At 40.3% G+C, this 19,635-nt stretch overlaps 1 protein-coding gene across 3 annotated transcripts in view; it reads right to left on the reverse strand.

Annotated features, from left to right (window-relative positions):
* The window catches only part of MYOM1 (myomesin 1), a 79,486-nt gene that overhangs the window by 11,288 nt on the left and 48,563 nt on the right, over nt 1-19,635 (reverse strand). For all 3 annotated transcript variants that reach the window (XR_009485021.1, XM_059836201.1, XM_059836200.1), the window contains exons 23-37: nt 15,923-16,079; nt 14,926-15,032; nt 14,760-14,804; nt 11,080-11,216; nt 10,071-10,215; nt 9,392-9,451; nt 9,069-9,136; nt 8,375-8,488; nt 7,611-7,698; nt 6,824-6,862; nt 6,625-6,730; nt 4,656-4,819; nt 3,200-3,236; nt 2,862-2,884; nt 1,208-1,263 (exon numbers count right to left, since the gene is read on the reverse strand). Coding sequence is in view for 2 of the 3 variants with exons in the window: in XM_059836201.1 (XP_059692184.1) it covers nt 1,208-1,263; nt 2,862-2,884; nt 3,200-3,236; nt 4,656-4,819; nt 6,625-6,730; nt 6,824-6,862; nt 7,611-7,698; nt 8,375-8,488; nt 9,069-9,136; nt 9,392-9,451; nt 10,071-10,215; nt 11,080-11,216; nt 14,760-14,804; nt 14,926-15,032; nt 15,923-16,079 (1,346 nt within the window). In the remaining variant the exon portion in view is untranslated. The remainder of the gene's footprint in view (nt 1-1,207; nt 1,264-2,861; nt 2,885-3,199; nt 3,237-4,655; nt 4,820-6,624; nt 6,731-6,823; nt 6,863-7,610; nt 7,699-8,374; nt 8,489-9,068; nt 9,137-9,391; nt 9,452-10,070; nt 10,216-11,079; nt 11,217-14,759; nt 14,805-14,925; nt 15,033-15,922; nt 16,080-19,635) is intronic.

Genomic DNA, 19,635 nt, shown 5'->3' on the forward strand with positions numbered 1-19,635 from the left:
ACTCTCGTCTCCAAGCACAAGCGCTATTAGCTGAGAATCTGCAAATTCATTCCGTTTCTTTGTGTCTTCTACCTACAGTTACAATGCTCATATGAGTGCTTCTTACTTCTACAGCATTCCCAAACTGCTAAATCTTTTAATGAAAGGTTTAACAAAATGTTATCTCATTTTGTAATGCCAACATTCTTAATTTTCCCAGAAGCGCTGCAGTCCACTATGTCGGCTATGCTAAATTTTGCATTGTTAAGCGATTCAGACCAAGATTTTCGATTCTTAGCGCTTCTGCTCAGCTTATAATCAAATACTTTTAACCCAGCTGACCTACTCCCAGACAAAGCCAGAAATATCAGGAAGCTGCCTTACTGTTGTTGTCATGTTACAGGCTTCCAATGACATTCATACACCCTATTTCAATGTTCACCTCCACTGTGAAGATGAACTGGCTAGTGACAGACCAGTGGGAAGTGGAGAGCAGGCACTTCTTGGTCTCATTACCATTATGCAGCAACTTGTAGAAGCAGTGTGCTGGGAAAAGGTTGCGAGATTGAGAACTGATTTTCTGGGTTATCTGTTCTGTGCTCAAGCATCCACATAGCCGTGTTCCTCTGGGAGTGCCTTACAACAATCTTTCAGCTAAGCTCTGCTAATATAATCCAGTGTAACACCAGTGACTTCTTTTGACTTCCTTCCCATTTACCCTGATGAAACAGAGAAAACGATCTCCTTTTGTCTGGGAGAGAATTGAGTTAGAATGGTTTACTGGTTTTACACCATTTAAAAGCCAGCCTCGACAGGGGTGAATATCTTGCCACATTGCGAAGAAGTTAACTGCGTAAGACATAGAATGACTAGCTATCTTGTAAATAAGGAATTAGACTTCCCTGATAGCCTGTCACAAAAAAAAAAAAAAAAATCTAACTGAGAAACCTGTGCATGAATTTTTAAAGAGCTGGTTATATAAGGAGTTTTAGTCTCAGCTCACATTGTCATCTCACTTTTATCTAATGCTTAAGAAAAGACACTGCCCTGAATACATAAACCCATTTGTGCAAGACTGTTGAATTACGTACAAAAGGCAGGGGATGAATAAATAATGTAGCAGATTTTAAAGATGGACTGTTTTAAAAGAAGGGTGAATATTTTCCCATCATTGAAAGGCATTCAAGCTGTTGGCCTGTTGGGTAAAGCTTCAGTTAGTTTACTGTACCTTGCCCTCCTGGATGGTGACAACATCAGGCAAACCTCCAAGTACCCTTGCACGATCTGGAAATAAATAAGCGTAATTTTCTTTAGTGTCTCAAAATCAACTGTGTCGCAGATTCTGTTTCCCCTCTAGTTCTTTCATATTATTTATGTACAATTGGTCTCTGATATCTTGCACTAGCAGAGAACTATTTGGCATTCCTAGCACACCATTTGGACTTCAGCAAAAGATGTGTTAATAGCTGGTGTCAATCACTTACAGAGGGTAATTAAAGTACATGTGCTGTGTCCGGCAGATTTTGCCATCAATTCAGTGTTACTTCCGAGTGCACAAAAAAAAATCTGAATTTTTGAGATCTGGCACTCTGAATTTTTAGTGTTGCAAACTAGAAATGTTGTGTTTCCAAAAGGAAATGAATGACAGCTAATAAAGTGGTGGAGACTAGGTTTTGATCTAAATAAAAAGACAGTCTCAGTGACAGCACTGAAATTCCATTGCTTTGTACGTATCTGGGTGTAAATGAGATCAGTATTTGCTCTAGTGTTAAGCAAGTCCCATAGGAATCTTACATAAATACGAATAAGCTAATCACATGCAGACTTTGGTGCACTTATTCTGGAGTATGGATTTTATGCGTTTTAAGTCTTGGTGGAGCCTGGCAGAGGAAGGAAATGACTATACAGAATGTTCCCCTCTAATGTATTCTGTAAAAGATGTGCTCTGGAGCACAGAGAGAACAACCTTATGAGACCAGGAACGGGACTGTGTTACGTCAATTAACATGCCAGCCCCTTATGAATGGTCCAGGATTAGAAATTAAATGCCCAGTGCGAGACTATTACTGATCCCTTTGTGCCATCTCAGCTGGGACTCCTAGGGATCACTGTACATTTCCAAACCCCGCTCTATTTGGCATGTATGTCCAAGAGGAGTTAGCTCAGACCTCTCTACACATTTTTCTCCAATAACTTTTAAAATGACAGTTCTGCCCTCATTTTTATACAGGTCTGAAAAGTCATCTGCAGTGGGAGAACTTTTTGATGTATTACATTTTTTCCATGCAATTGTCTGTCAATAGGGAGAATATTGAGCTTAATAATTCAAGTTGAATTCTAATGACTTATTCCTTAAGTAATTATTACATACTTCTGGTTTAGTTGCTATGTTGGAATTGACACACACGCAAAAGTATCAGGAGATTGAGATCAGTCTTTAAACAATGCAAAAGCTACTGTTGCTTTCTTACTCATCTCTATATGCAATGCAGAGCCATTTAACATTTTAAATAGTTCAAAACTAGCCAAGTGATTTCCTCCCTCTTTGAAAACAAAGTGACTTTGTGCAAAGAACATGCATGAGAGATCTCAGCAATAAAGATAATTTTTAGTGAAGGCTAACTGGTAATGAGAACAGGAGCTTAGACTGGAAAAATCAACATAACCCATAACTATAGTGGTGTTAGCTGCAACGGGCACCAATGTTAAATCACTAAAAGGTCACTCTCCTTGCTTCCCCTTGACGTAAGGACAAATTCATCTTAGGATGAGCACATGCACATACACATGTATACATGCCCTCTCCCTCCCAACACACAACCTTCCTGGAGAGGTAACCATAAACTGTTTATTGCAACTATTGTCAAAGAAGGCCCACTTACTTTTCTCTGCAATCGCAGCTTGCCTGGAGTTGAAAGAAACAAAAAGAAAGTCCAATTTCAGCTAAGGTTTACTTAGAGTGATTGAAAAATGGCTTATCTTTTTAATTGCCTTTAATCCGTTAAGGAAAATCTCTCTTATCATTTGGCAATACTGCTTATTCTTCATTACCTAACTGTTACATAAGAACTGCGCCAAAGAAGTCACATGCAAAACTCCTACAGACTTCTGTAGGACTAGGATTTGTTTCACAGGATATATTTAGCTCCAGCACAAACCAAACAAATACTCTTATTATTTTATAGCTGCCATTACTGTATTTAGATGGCATAATACTTACTTTAATCTCTGGAACTCAGCAAAGGCTTCATCAAATGCTTTGTAAAGAGAAAAGTTGGTTTTAAAGGTAGGTTCAGAGATAAATTGTCATAAGTTTAAATTTAGAATGTAGAACTAAATTAAAAATGTAGACATCATTAAAGAAATATTAATATATGGATGCTTGCATATTGTATAAGCCCTAAAATGCTGAATGGCTCAACTAATAAAGGCCATCTTGTGTATGGTAGCTGTTATACATACACATGAATGCATAAACACTTTTTTTTCTTCTAAAAGTCAGGCTTTAAGACAAAGAGATAGCGGGAGAGCAATAGGCTGACATTATCTCACAAAACAGAGGAAGAAACCCACAATAAGCACCTAAATGATAGCTTACGCAGTGGTCTCCCAAACTTTTTTGATTGTGCACCCCTATAGGTAAAAATTTTTTGAGCATGCACCCCCAATATACGTAAATTTATTTATTTATAAATTATATACTGAGGTTCTCACCTTTCCTTCCCACACCCCAGCAGATCACCTTGCACAGACCCCACTTTGGGGACCACTGGCTTATGGAATACAAGAGATCTGTTTCTTCCAAGTGCTTTTCACATCTGCTCTGAAGCATGACACTGATGGCCATGAACAAACCAGACAGCAAACTGCTGTCTCCTTCGTAAATTCAAGCTAAGCTACCATCATGTGGAAGGTCAACCTCTCCGCTTTGAAAGGGAAGAAATCTCTTTCCTCAGAAAGTGGAGATAGAGTGCAGAAGGAGCAACATGGAGATGATTATAAGGTTATTGCCCTTGCACAGAGCTTGCAGACCCAAAGTGAAGCTTTAGGGATGGGAGCGGTGGGGGATGGAAACTCGGCAATTCAGAAGGAGTTAATCTTTTCCCTAGGATCTGAGAGGTCTCTCAGAGCAAAAGCTTCCAACAGTCAATACAAATAATTTTATCTGTTCCCCTAACATTCCTTCATCGTGCTGATGAAAGGCACCAGACTTGACATCTCTGAAGAATAAGAAGCCCTATTATATCCATCAAAGCAATGCAGAAGGAAAGTAACAGAATGAACTTGTCCCTCACTTCCTCCTCCAAGTATTACTTGGAAAGGAGAGACACAGAAGGCATTCAGTGCTACAACTTGCATTTAAAACTGCCAATCAATGCCAGCAACACAAGAGGTTTTGTAAGATAACTCAGAAATGGGGCTGACGTCTCAGTAGGCAAACTAGTAGTAGGCGGGTATTTGGAACAGGAAAAAGCCATTCGTAATTTATGACCCGAGAGCACAGGTTGGGGAAAACAAATTGTACTGTCCCCACAAACACTGCCAGGCTGCTGGGTACACACACAGATCCTACAACCCAAAGAGTAGCAGATCTGTAGCAAGATCCTGCTGTAGATGCTCCTACCCTACCACAGGGTAATGCCCACGTACAGATGTTAGCAGAGGGAATGGCCTACCTTGTCCAGAAAGATCCACTGTCTTTTTGTGTCCTGTTTTACCATCAAAGAGTTCCATTGTGTATTTGCCTTTGTCCTGTGGAGTTGGCTCATTGATCTGCAACCAGATCTGCTCCCCGGTGACACCAGTCTTTACTCGGTCTGTAAACCTAATCTGGGTATCGCTGAAAAATATACAACAATGTTACCCTTTTACTGGAGTATAAATGGGATTTGCTCATGACGAGTCACTCAGTACATCTGCAGTTACTAAATGATTTCCAAGGTGCTATGGTATGCCACCATATTTTGACACTTTTGAAGTCAAATTCTTACTAAAGCTGTGGGCCAATGGGGCAGAATTGATACAACAGTCTTTCCGTGTTCAAGATCTAGCTCTCCTCAGAGCTTGCAGCAAGGTTGTGCATCTTAGTCTACAACCTGAGTCATAGAAGAGTTATACAAATTTAAAACCCAGACCTCTGAAGGGCAATCTATGCATCCTCAAATGTTCATGTTGTCTTCTTAGCATAGGTTTATTTCTGCTTGGGCAAAACAAAACTATATAGGGCTATACCTACAAAAACCCCCACTTTTGTCACAAATGGTGTTTGCCTAGTTGGAATGCTTTCTGATGCTCTGCTATGCTTTGGCGTTTACAGTTAAACATACTTTGACATAAGTATACTTTCTTCCACAAAAAATATCAATTTCTCGTCTTCTTGGCTAAGCAGTTAATTGCCCTGGATGAGGCAAAAAATATTAGTCAAATAAGCTACTAATTTTCTTTTTATCTTTAAACTGATAACTTCGAATATACTAGAGGGTCAAAGAGCATTTTTACTAGATTAATTTGATGTGCGTGAAGATTAAATTAGTTTCTGAAAATTAAACAGAGAAAAGAGAGAGAGAGAGAGAGAGAATTAAGAGAGAAAGAGAAATCCAGAATACTTCATATTCTCTTCCAGTTTTGAAACGCTTAGGATTCCTGGTGATACCAGGTGAAAATGGGTGCCAAGAAACAGGAAAACCTCAAACTGCTTTCATTTCTCTGACAGCATTGGTGGTTAGCATCAGTGTCAATTACAGCCAGACTGCTATGGCACATCCTGGGCATATTGTGCCGCATTTACATGAGTTTTATTGAGAGATCAGTAATTCAGATTCCATCCTAAAGACTAACTACTACCATGTCCACAGGAAGTGAAGCAGCAAGGATAGTAATGATAGATTTGAAGCAATTCAAATATGTTATTACTATTAAATCAAATCTAAGTTGTTTGCTTCTCTGGGTTTTCCAGTGCATGCTGTTTCCGCTGGCTGAGAATTCAAAGCTGTCTCATGGATTTGGATATGCAACTCCCATTAATTTTATGGGGAGCTGGGCATTCAAATTCTTTTTTAAAATCTCAGTTCTTCTGTTTGTCTTGGTTAGGTTCGTAGCTCTCACAGGAGAGGTTGTCTGGATTTTACTGCCCCAGGCACGTGCTGAAACTTGCTTTGCCTCCTAAACATGAACCCATGTGTTAAAAGGATGTGCCCGCTTGTCCCAGTTCCTGTGAATTGCATCTTCTAGACAAGCAGACCTCCAGGCTAGGTAGGTATCTCTGAACCCGTGGTGCTGGCCTCTTTTAAAGCTTGTCAGTCTCTCAGGTTGTATTTGCATCACTCCTTAAAACTGATTCAGGGAAAGATGCAGCTCCCATCTGGGAGGTGGGAAGCGCTCTGAAGCAGCACGGCCCTGACAGCATCCCATGGCATGGGACTATCTGTCTCACAAGGGAAATGACAGTAGGGCCCTGCACCACCAACACCTGACGCTCGTACTGGTTTCACGTGGGTGTAATTCACTGAAACTAACTCATATGAGAGAAGGACTCATGAGAGTTGAGAAGAAACCTGGGCCTCATCTCTCTCATATATCCGAGTTATTTCTGAGTCCATAGAAACAAAAATCGCACTGACTTTTGTGAAGCTTTTGCATACTTACTTGTGCACCCAGCCTACTCTCAGATCTTCCACATAATAAGTAACATAGGAGTACAGTCTGATACCCTCAGCTGTGCTCTGGATTTTCAGGTCTGTCGCAGATAAAGCTGAAAGAAGAGCACATGGTTTTATGCAGCCATGCAGCCATTCATTGAGTGTCACAATGAGTCATTCATTCGAAAAGAGAATTAAGTGCTTACCAATCCTTCTGCATACTTCATTCATCAGATCTGCAAAAGCTGTGGAAATAAAGTCCAGAGACTAAGACTCTCTGTCTGCAGCTCAAGCACAGTAAATAATAGGGCAAGTACTGGCTCTGAAATATTCTCCCCAGTAGGTTTGAAAAAGAAATTGAGCCTACCTTATAAAGCATATTAGAAATCTAAGTAATGCAGAAATATAGTCTGTTATTCCATGATTTCCAAACTTTATTTAACAGCAGCCTTTATGAATACTGCTGCAGCTGAACAAAACTGTATTATCTTTTTTTTTTTACATAAATGACACTATTCAGTTGGAATGCTAACCAATCTATATACATTCCAATGGGTAGGTTTTTCTCCACTTGCTTGGAAACATAAGTGAAATTTTTCAAATATAGTAATCACAACAAGTGTAAAGGCCCTTAAATAAATGAATGACAAAATGTAATAAAAATGTTAAATCTTTTAAAATTTTCTAGTTCTATAATTTCTTTCTGTACTTGTAGACTTAAACTCCTGATGGCCCCGTGAGGAAAGCTGTTATCATTTTGCTTAGCATTAGTCATTGTACTCTCCCAAAATTATATAGAATCCAGGTGCAATAAGCTGAAATGAATGAACTGAAAAATCTGTTTTTCTAATGAGATGATCTTTTACATAGAAGGAACAAAACCACAGGAAGGTGACACACACGCAGTTGGCTGTATGACCCCAAACCCACTTGCAGGTGAGCAATCAGGCTATCAGCTGATGTGGCTGGCAGCATGCAGAAAGCAGCTCTGACCTGTGTCCTTAAGCTTTAGCTCACTGGAGTCCTTTCCTCTGTCGTCCTTCAGTATGACTTCGTAAGTGCCAGCATCTTTCTTAGAAAACTGCAATATTGTAACAGTAAAACCAGTTTTCAGAACAGTTACCGTAGAAAAATCTAGATTTTACTCCTGAACCCAGCTGATGTCCTGTCCCGAGGGAGGTGCCCGATGCCTGGGGCTGGTGCAGCCCAGGTGCCCCCCGGCTGCCCTGCTCCTGGCTGGGGTGGTGGGACGGGCTTTGGCTGGGTGTCCTGGCCTGCATCCATGGGGGAGCCCCTGGCCCCAGGGGGCCCTGACACTTCTTCCCTTCCTCAGCCGAAGAACCGAGAGCAAAGAGATGAAGTGGTGAATGCAGGTGACACCCCCAGTCTGCAGCAAGGCTGGGTACTGACCAGACCTCTCTGGTGACTCCGAGAGGGTGCTCCTCTGAAAGCCTGAGTGACAAGTGCTTTCCAAATGCCATTCGAAACTGAAATGTGGTCTCATTCTGTTGTTAAACTGACATGCAAAGGAAGTGACAAGCTTATTATCTCTTCTGTCATCATTTCCTGAAAATCTGAACGAGCAGATATAGATAGACATTTGCTTCAGCTAAAATACAGACTCCTCGCGAGTTTTTCTATTTTTGAAACTCACTTCCTTTTCTGATTGTTCTGCTGAAATATCAGATTAGATCATATCATTCGTCTGAATTCATAGCACTAACTTCAGCTGAGGGCTAACAAAGACAGTCACTCACCTCTGATATCAGCAGAGTACACACGCCATCTTTAAAGTCATGTTCTTCATCTACCATTATCTCCCTGTCATCTTTGTACCATACAATGTGTGTTTCCTTCTTAATATTAGCCACCTAAGATGGATGAAAACCACATTGTAGTCATTCTCTTCATTTGATCAGGGGAACTCAGTGTTGCATGGATTAGGCTGCTCAAGTCTCTCATAAAAGAACAGCAAGCTTTCCAACCTGATTGCAGTGAGTTCTTTCAGGCCTCCATTTTAAAATGAGGGTTGCAAGAGGGAAAACAGCAGGGATGAAGAGAGAGAGAAAAGAACTGCCAACTGCTTCAAAGAGCCCAGGGAACTAGTGGATCCTACCCAGGGGAGTTCTACACACATAACCCAGCCAAAAATGAGAAAGTCGCAGGATTTACAAAGACCTGTCATTCCTATTCAGGTGCCTTTTCCTGGGGGGGGGGGTGGCTGACAGACCTGAAGAAAAAAGTTCAAGCTATTTTCCAAGGTATTTTGTTACAGGCAATGAGCAGTCACCCCAGCATGATTAGCCTTCAAAGGCTCTGTCACTGTGCAATATGCAGTTGGGAGTACACAAGCAAAGGGCATGTCTTTAGTCCCTTCCCACCCTCACCGTCTAAGTAGTGGTAGGTCAAAGTGCTTTGAACATTGTACTCAACGTTTTCCTTGTCCCTTACCTTACATTTCAACATCACATTACAGTCATCAGTAACTTCCCATCCCAGTTTATCCACAAAATGAGGACCTGTTTAAAATTACAGATATATTTTTAAAGGTAACATCAATGGTATTCATGATACAAACCCAAAGACAAATGTATTTTTCTTGAGAAGAATACTGTTATATTTTAATGTGGGTTTATTTTTCCTTTTTCTCCTTCAGAAGGTAAGCAACTATGTAACAGAACATATCTACCTATTTCAAATTAACGTATATAAATATAAACAAACTCTTAACAAACTAACACATATGTGATTCTTATAAATATCCATATTATCACCTTGTTTCCTGTGCCACTCTTTTCTCTGGAAATCCGCTTCATCCTGCAGCTTCTTGAATACTAGGAATTAAAACCAGCAAAAAATATAAGATTAAACATCATATGCCATTTGTACGGTACTGAATGTCACTCTAACTGTTAGATGCAACTCTGTCCCTTGGAGGTCAATGAGAATCCTGCCATAGGGTCAGGTTTTCACGGAACATTTCGAAGTGGCAGAAGCTGATTACAGCTAACCCAACTTTCCTAGCTGCCTGCAGTCATCAGGATTTTAATGTGTCATGTCTGATGAAGCGTAATCCCCAATCATACAGCTACTTTCCACTCTCTGTAGGAAGGCAAATGAGTGACAGCAGAGTCAGCAAGCCGCTCGAGCTCTAAGAGGTGCAACTACTTGTTCCTGCCTGAATGGGCTTTTTACATAGGAAATTTTCATTCCACCCATAGAAAAGCAAACCATGACAGGCTGCAATATTTTACATTCCTACAACAATTCCCCTTCCTCACAGCACTTTAAAAATTTCAGTTCACACACATGCCCTGTCCTGTATGAGACAGGCAAGCAGTGTGACATGAAAAACCACTGGAACATCTATTGGTATTGAAAAAAGTGAAGATGACAAGTGAGGTAACCTTGGTATAATTTTTCCAGCCTACTGTTCAATATAGATTAGCTTACCATCACCGATGAGGACAAGGCTGGATTGATTTGTTGCTTTTCCATCCTGCAGTTGGAAAGTATAAGTCCCTTCATCCTTGTCCTCCAGTTTATCCATAATCATTTCAACAAGGCCGGTCTTCTGGTCCACCTTCATTTTATATTTCTTCAGGAATGGGAAGTAAAGCAACAATTAAAGGATATCAGAGTCAGAAAATATTTGCCAAACATTATATGGTATCTTTAGGTGACGTTCTGTTTTCTTTATTCAGATTTCCACTTATTCAGATTGATACTATCTCTAGCTCCAGCTCTAAACATGTAACCAAATAAATAAGTAAACTATTAAAGGTGAAGCCTATTTACTAATGCTATACAAGCATGTGACATTCACGTTCTTGTTCAATAGAAAAATTTAAATTTGCATCCCTCCAGAATAACAGTTTCTTTGAGACTATGGCATTTTAATAAGTTTTTGTGTAGAATGCTCCATCTCTGCCTTCTAACTGATATCAGTGTTGCAACAAAAGCATGCCATGTCCTGTCTTCGGGAGTAACAAGTTCTGCTGCTGGAAACAACCACTTCGGAATTTTCCCTTGGTGTAACAAATTCCTCCAAACAGCAAAAAGAGGTGAGAACCAAGCACAAGGGTATGCTAGGGCCATAGATGAAGGAGATAGATAGGATGAATCTGGGCTACTGCAGTGACTCCTTGAAGATCACAGTAGCTGCTTACCTTATCTTATTGCAGGAACTCCTATGGGCCCCACTAGTTAACAAAACACGTGGTACTCACAAAGGTGGCAGTAAGTCATTTAACTTCACTTTATAAACTGCATCCGGTAGAATTCAGCTGGAGCTCAGAACTACAGACAAAATCTTTCTAGTGATGTTTTCAATGACATATTTTATTTCTCACGAAAATGCCTTAGTGTGTGACACTAGTTGGAAGTATATTGGAGACAGAGATGTTAATACTCATTAAGACTTATAAAAATGCAAACACCTGTAAGCAATGAAAAGGCTTACCTCTCCATTGAAAATTTCTTTATCATTAAATACAAAGTTGGCCTTTGCATTGCCAGACAGTTTTTCAGCTTGCAACCAGAATCTCACTTCTCCTTTTTCCAGAATTTCCACTGCCAACTCAGAGGCAAGTGGAACAGCTACAAAGAAGAGAGAACAGAATGAAGCATATACTTTGCCTGGGCCCCAACAATTATTTTCATCTGTAATCAGAAAGCCACTTCTTCCTTTCATACTCAGATACAGTATGCAAGGTAACTAGCTTATGATAGCTCTTCATATAGACAGAATGCCTCTCCACCCACATATACATAGGATGACAGATAAGATTTAATCTTTTGCTCCTTCAATCACTAGGTCTGTACAGATTGGAAATGTTCAGGATTTGAGTTATGCTGGTGCTCCTCCATTCTAAGACAAGGCTAAACCTATTTTAAAAGTAAACTGCAAGTATTGCTGCAGCATGATGTGAGTCTGTATGGCGCAGTCCCATGTTTAATGAGTTGCTTGACAATGGTACTGTAAGACAGTGAATTGACTCAGTGGAAAAAAAGCACCAAAAAACCTCAACATGAGGCCAAATCAGAAAGTCAGCTGCTGAGCTGCAGGTTGGGAGATTTTTGTAAGCACTCTGATCCTTTGCTGGGTGGAACCGCCATCCCCCAGAATTCACTAAGTATCACAACACACCCTCAATCTCTCCAGTATATTTTGGTTTACCTATGAATAATGGAAATCCCCCACATATAGACCAATTCCTTGTGTTAACAGGAAAAAAAATAATATAAAGACTACCACAGGTAATTTTAGTCTTTTTTTTTTCATTTTTCCTTGTTCTTTTTAGTAAAAGTCCTCAGCTTGCTTTCACTTTAACTTTTTAAGATACCTTAATCAGCAACATTGAATATGAGCATTTAGACTCTGATATTGGCGCATATTGCTCTTTTTATTGGCTTCATCATTTTTAGCTGTCCTAGAGGATGCTCAAATTTTCAACAAAATCATACTCTAGGGAATACAAATGCTGTATGTGAACTCTACCCGCACCTCCACTTTCACAGCAGTGTAAAGTCTGCATTGCAAGGGTGTAACATGGAACAGCTGAGGACAGTGTACAAACACATTGCAAAATGTGTCTGATTTCTCTCATCTTTCTATTTGTACCATCCTAAACGACTGGGGTGCCTTCTGGAGCAGAGCTGCCATCCCACCCCACTGCCAAACAAAGTTAGGGGGGTGAGGAACCCCTGTGTCTTCCTTTCCCATGCTCACCCCTTCCCCGCACCTACACCGTCCCACACCAACATGTATGCTTTTGATGCCTGAGTGGCACAGGACCTGTCTCTGGTGAAAATAAGGCTTCTGGGAGGTAGGGCAATAGTCACAAGAAAAAAAGAGAATTATGAAAAAGGCACGAGCTTAACCAGAGAGAAGGAAAATAGTTAAAAAGGAGCCTGGAGGGACAGCGTTACCACGAAGGAGCAGGGCAAACAGCAACCCCAGAGGAGTGTGTGCCCCAGCAATGCAAATGGCCCGTGTGAAGCTTCCTCACCCAGTGCATCACTTCTTTGCTTGTAGGAAACGAAAGGAATCTCATGTCTTGCATAATTTCTCAAAACAAAGCAACTGAAATGCTACAGGAGCCAGCAGAAGCAAGAGGGAGAGGGTGTGAATAGACATCAGGCTGCACTGCTTTTGTCTCACTGTCAGCTTTACAGCAATTTTAAACCCCCACTTGATTTGCGTGCAATTAACCATGAATATTTTAGGCTAACATGGAAGAGAGGAAAGTATCTCAGAAGCTGTTAAATAAAGGGCTGAAAGGGTGCAAAAGGATTCTTTTTGGGAAAAGACCGTTCACTCCCCAGCCCAAAGGAACTGGATGAATTTGCATTACAGTCCTCCACGAGCAAAAGTCTTATTTTAAAATATTTCCATAAGCACCAACTGACAGCTACTTCAGGCATTGTGCTTACAAGGTTTTACATCCCGTTTGTATAGCATCACAAATTACCACAAGCACTTGACAGGAGTCCCCAGGCAGCTGCTAAATTGAAGAGTTGGAACAATTTATTTTTACCTAGCACCAATACACCATCACACTCATACATAGTTGCGTTCTGTTGCGTTCTTACTGGCTGCAGATGTTTCTAAGCAGAAGTTACAATTAAATGCAGTTCAGAAATACAAACAAAGCAGCATGCACGAGCTCATGTTGAATCAGAAGTGCCTACCAGCTAATATTTTTTTGTAGAGAATTTGGGTAATCCTCAGATTACCAGGAGGTATGACTGAAGTTTTATGTTGATCCATAGGAGCTCATTATTATTTTTCTAGCCTCATAGCCATAGCCAGATGTATCTCAACCCCTATTTGTAATTTATTTTTTTTAGTGTCCACAGGGCCTAGAGTAGCCAAAGCAAGTGAGACAGTTTCCTCCCTGAAACATTAGGATATGTTCTGCAGTGATCTCCCTTTTGCCTGTGCCTCCTGGAACCTCATGCACAGCCAGAAGTGTACTGTTACCTAACACGATGCGAAAAAGAAGACACTGTCTGGGTCCCGAGGAGCTTATTTTGTGATATTAGTTATAAATACAGAGCGTGGAAGAGCACCCAGAAGAGAAGGGTCAGGGCAAGTAAGGACGTGTGACAACACTAAGGATTTGTGATGACTAAGTTTCAGCGTGAAGATATAATTAGGAGGAAACAGCTGGGAGGAGTGGGAGTAAACAACGGGGTGCTTGGGCTGTCATTAAGCTGTCAAAATGTGATACAATATATTGAGAAGGGTAGAGCTGATATGGAAAAGATACAGAAGGAAATGAGGAAGAGAGATGATGTGGGCCATTTCTGCGGCCAAACTTTGACTGGGCTGAGAGGTGCAATGTGGGCTGAGTTGGCAGAGGTGCCAGCAGTGCATGCACAAAGCTGGAGATGTTAAAGCATAGGCAAGAGTTTTAGTGCCTGGAACGAAGAATAGAATGTAGCGGGAGAAGATGAGACAAGGTTTAGGTCTCATCTTGTTGTGCGTAATAGGAGTCATTATACAATCCAATTTATTATTTTCTTAAATTATTCAAGTTACATTCCAATGAAAATAACCAAGTTGTGCTACTACCAGGATATCACAAAGGTATGGGAGGTCTGTGGAGTTGAGAAAAATACCATCCCAAGCAGCAGGAAGGTTGTTGATATTGTCAAAGTGTTACAGAAAAGAGGGAGGGAATAAATTCCAGCAGGAAAATTCTGTATATATATAGATCATTATAGCTGTATTTACTCCAGTTGCCAGCTTTGTTAACTTTAACCTTAATTTATGTTAAATCCAGTTGGAGTAGTTAGAGAATTTTTCAAATTCAGGTCTTCAAATCAGGTAAGGTATGCTGCATCATTTAAAGATTGTTCTGCAGAAGAAACAAAGCCAGCGGGATACTTATTTTCCAACTATTATATAGTCTTATTATATGCCTAGACCAGTAGGCTGCAATAGATCAGGAAGAACATCAGTAATACACAAATGTACTGAAAGAAAGAAAAAAATAAAGGAATCTTAGAGCTTCAATTCAAAACCACTTTCACTTGAAATTACTATAGTGACTTCCCCACCTGATGGTGGCAGGAGCTTTGTGATACCCCACCGCATGCAAAACTCTCCCCTACAGACATGTTTGATTCACTTACTTGGGAATTTGCGTTCATGGCTCAGAGCAAGCAGGCGTTTCATTTCTGCAAAGGGCATAAAAGAAATAACATAAGATGTGCATGCCTTATGGATCTGAGAGACACAGCAGCAGGAAAAAGCAGATGTGAAAGTAAAACAGGCATGCTAAATAGACATTGTGTCTACCTTCCTCATCAATTGTGTGGCTTGATGAAACTCCATCAGTGTCTGTAACAACACAAGAGTAAATTCCCAAATCATCTTCTCCAAGATCCTTAAAAGCAGCTTTTGACCTTTAGAAAAAGAAAAAAGCATTTTGATAAAAAGATGAAATCAGTCTGAACCAAACCTCTCCTTTGTGTCTCTAACACCAGATAAAAATAGTCTTGTATTAGCTTTTGCTCTGACTGAACAGACAAATACAGGGCTCTGGCCAGTATAAACCAGGGTAGGTTCTACCATGTGTGGTGCAAATGGAGATGACACAACTCTCAGATAGTGCCAAAAGCACTGGAGATAGCTAGTTTAAGCTAGCTCAAGCATGCTTAAAAGTATGTTGTCAAGTCTTTGATGAGCATGAAAGCATACTGTAAGTACAGGTTGATTCAATTTTCGTATGCAATACCAAGAGTGTGGTGAGCCACCATTTCTTTCTGTATGGTTTGTATAACTAGAAGAGCTCATAGGTACTTCATAGGCTGAACCTGGGCATTTGCCATTTCTTTCTCTCTGTTAAAAGCCTGAAGAAACGGAGTAGGCTTGTACAGCGTTATAGAAGTTACCAAATCAGGCTGTGGTGACACGGTCAGAAGAGTCCTGCACCTCCGAAGACTGCAACAGTGTTACATGGCAAAAGCATTTTGCAAGCAGACAGATAATTTTATCCTTTGGAGATTTAAAATAATAAGAATAGGAATAACAATAACAATAACAATAATAATAATTTGCCTTGATTGACAGGTTATAAGATGACAGAGCACAGATTTTCTCTCCCTATGCCTAAACATAACTAAATTGCCTAAACAGCAGGCTTGACTCGTTCTGTGTGAGCTACAATTTCCAAATGGCCTTCCAGAAACAGCCAGATATAACCCTTACTGAGGTCATACATCCAAAAGGATGGATTTCTGTGACCAGCCTAGGTGTCTCAAATATGACACTTGCTACCACCGAGGGTTCTTACTTTCCGCCTTTGGTATCGATGTTCAGTCGAGAGTCATCCTCAATTGGTTCATAATTCTTGGACCAAACAAACTTAGAGTTTGGAGACATCTGATCGCATTCAAAGTTCAAGGAAATTACTCCATTGTCATCTACATCAACCACCACTTCCTTGGTTCCTGGAAGAGCAGAAAAAGGCAATGCCACTTTCTCAGAGAAGCCAGCGAACAAATTTATATAGGTATCATTCATAAAATGGATTAAGTGGATCCTTGCCACTTTCTCAGCCAGTAAATAAATTGCTGCAAACATTGGCGTCCTCAGTCTTTGATTCACAAGAACAGTTCTTATTCTAATCCATAAAAGTAAGGAACAGATTAAAGAGCATCATAAATCAACTGATTTATTTGAGTGAGTCTAAGCACACATGAGAGTTACGATATTTGGTCTGGAAAAACCTGAAGGGGAAAAAAAGAAGCAAACCTCTAAATCCACTAAATGTTTGAAATACTAAACAGCAAAATTTTCCATGGTAAGGGGTAGTCAGACATTTCATTACGCAGCATGAATTTCTTATTCCTTAATAAGATAAGAGCTCTAAAGGGAATATTGTGTGCAAATGTGGGTGTTTGAAGAGGTGCAGGAGGCAGAAGAGGAAACAATCGAGTTGCCCCATCAGGACTCACTTGTGCAACTGAGGCACATTTTCAGTGACTCTGGCTTCACTCCGGGAGGTTGGTTTAATTGCTGTGCTTGGCATCTGGCCCTGCTGCCGTCTGCAGCATTAATCCTGGACCCACAAAGGGAGTGAAAATTTGCAATTAGCTGCTTAAGTCGCCCACCCTCTTTTGCCAGTACCTACAGTCCTTGAGCTGGATAAGGTGACTCAGTTTGTCCTTTAAAAGGCCCTGGGGGTGAATCCCAGATCAGAAACCCTAAGGCACCTCTATCCTGCCCCTCACACCCCCCCACCCCCCCCACCCCCACCCCCCACCCCCACCCACCCACCCCCCACCCCCCCCCCCGTGAAGCTGAGGGAATTTCATCTGGGATTCGGGCAGCTCAGCAAACTCATCAACTGCAGCGTTAACTTCCATTTCAACAACTTGTCTGAGAATGTCAGGGACAGTGTGTGCACTGAGAGGTGCTGGAAAACATCCAGCCTCCTTTTCCAAACAGCTCTGAGCTGGGTCTCGCATCTGAATAGGGCACTCGTGTTATATTACTTAGCCTAAGACAATTCCGGGCTGCCCAGAATGCTAATGACACACTTTCTCCACAAAGTATTGCACCTTAAAGACAAGAGCCTTATTCCTGACATTGAGATTAAATGCTTTATTTTCAGCATAATTCTTAGTGAGCCTCAAGCATACAAGGACATTTCTGTGTTTCATCATCCTAATACTGTACATGTCCTCTCCAGCACTGTGAGTAGCTCCTGTAATGACAATTTGTGTACACACAGCTTGCGTAGTCTTTATAATTTGCCATAACCATTTAATGAAAGATGAGATTAATATTCCTATTTTGGTACTGTTATTTACCAGCCCTTGCAGTAATGAAGCACGTTAAGTATCAATATAGGATAAACGAAGTCTAAGGTCTACAAATATTTTACTAGGCAGAAGCATATTTGCAAATTTTTCATAATTTAATTTATTACATGCAAATTAATCACTTGACATTTCATTAGTGTTTAGTTTCCTGTAGATCATTAGCACATGAATCTTTTGATGGTGGCTTATGTGCAAAGAATTACAGCCAGAAGGTCCATTTGAAGGACAGAATCTTTTATATTTGTTTTAAAGTATGCTCATTATGATAACAATGCATAGCATTTATTCCCAGAAGTGATGATAGTGTTTACCTCAAATATTTATATGACTTAAAAAATAATAATAATCTTTTTAAATTACTGACCAGAGGTCTCCACCTGTCCTACAAAGTGGAACCAAAGATGCTGCCATAACAGTAGCAGTCTTAATTTCCCTTGTCTAGGTAGCTTGGTGGTTTCAACATGTCATCCGGAGCTTCTCTTAAAGTCATCATAAGTAATAAAATACTTATATGTCATATCCAGTCTCCTCTTATCCGAGCATTTTATTGTATTGAAAGGAAAGCGATAACATGAAGATAAAGCAGGCAGCTTCAAAACTCTAGAGTTAATGGCATCCTCTTAAATACAGCTAGTCAGAAAACTTGCATGGGACAGGGTTTCATTCATTTCTGAGGTTCAAGCCCTTCTCAAGTGACTGATGCAGCATCAGAATCCAATTTTGCTTTGCACCAAGATGCACAAGGACTAAGGGGAGCAATGGGGAAGAGTTTCAGTCTGCTCTTGGATTTCCCCTGCTTCCTCTGAGATCCACACACACTGAAGTGCTTTTGTCTAAAGACAATTACAGCTTAAAAGTAGCCTGGTTTGGTATTTGTTTATGGGGGTGGGTTTTTAATTTAATTTTAAAAGATAACTGTAAAAATTAAATACGGTTTTCAAATAAGAGAAGGTGGATGGAAAGTATTGCATCATTATATTTACACGTCACCCGATAAAGAAAATTGGTGCTTCTCGTATTAAAGCAAATATTTTCATTCAGGATATTATTTACTTACATTCTTTGATTAGAAAGCTCAGTCGTCTGGCAATTTTACACATTTGCCAAAAGCAACATTCTAGCAGGAATTGTTTAGAGACATCTGACAATATTTTGTCTCTATGCAAGATGTTAATAAAGGCAGCATTCATTGGTCAAGACCAAAAGATTTGTGGTAATTTTAAAAAATGGTTTGATTGTTCTTGAGATTTGTGTGGTTTGAGTGAGAAAGGTGGAAGCCTGCCCAAGAGACTGCTTTCTGAAATAATTTTTTTTAATAAGCCTTTTGTTCTTTCTTAATACTTTTAATACGCTTAGTTTGGTGGATGACATATCTGCAGATCTCAGCTCAAAATATGGGTCAACCAGATTTGTACAAGTAAATAATTTTCAGCTTCCCTGAGATTTCACTGGGCCAAACCCTGACTTCCCTGTGATCCCTCAGACATTACACCTCTGAATCTGAGCCTCGCTTGCACAAGGGCCATGATGCTGAGATGTACCTCCTTCTCTAACAGTGAGGTCTGTAAACCAAATGTTCTGCTCAAGTTCATACTGCCAGGTGGGGCACGCACCTCATTTGAGTGAACACTGAAAACACTGTACAAATTTTTTTTGTCATTATGATCATCTTCACAAGAGTTTACGTTTGTATTTCTTTGGAATTGTAACAGCATGACCAGTCCTTTATTTAGTACACTTGATGATTATCGTAACAAGTTTTTATCAAAAGTCTGACAGATAGATATTAGCGCTCAAAGAAAATAGATTAGTAAAGCCAAAAGTTTAGAACTAATACTGGTTTGATTCTCTTTTTAGAAGTGGTTGCTTTATATAAGCTGTTTTCAAGAATAAGTTTTTAAGTTTTGCCTTGCTCTTGCAGGTGATGGAAATAGCCCTAATGCTTCAGCGGCTTGTAGATCTGAAATTATGGCTACTGTATTTTTGAAAGATCCTGTCCCAAGCCCTTCTTACACACTTATCCTTTTTTGTCCTCGTATCCCAATCTTACACCCTCTCAACTTACCATCTATTCCTTCCAGTCTCTTCTTCCCATCCCAGCCACACTAGCAGTCACCCCAGGCTCCCCACTCTGAGTTTTCCAGTTCTTTTACATCCCCAGCTTCAGACCTCCTTTTTC

The sequence above is a fragment of the Gavia stellata genome, chromosome 3 (assembly GCF_030936135.1).
Source record: "Gavia stellata isolate bGavSte3 chromosome 3, bGavSte3.hap2, whole genome shotgun sequence".
NCBI classification, from domain to species: domain Eukaryota; kingdom Metazoa; phylum Chordata; class Aves; order Gaviiformes; family Gaviidae; genus Gavia; species Gavia stellata.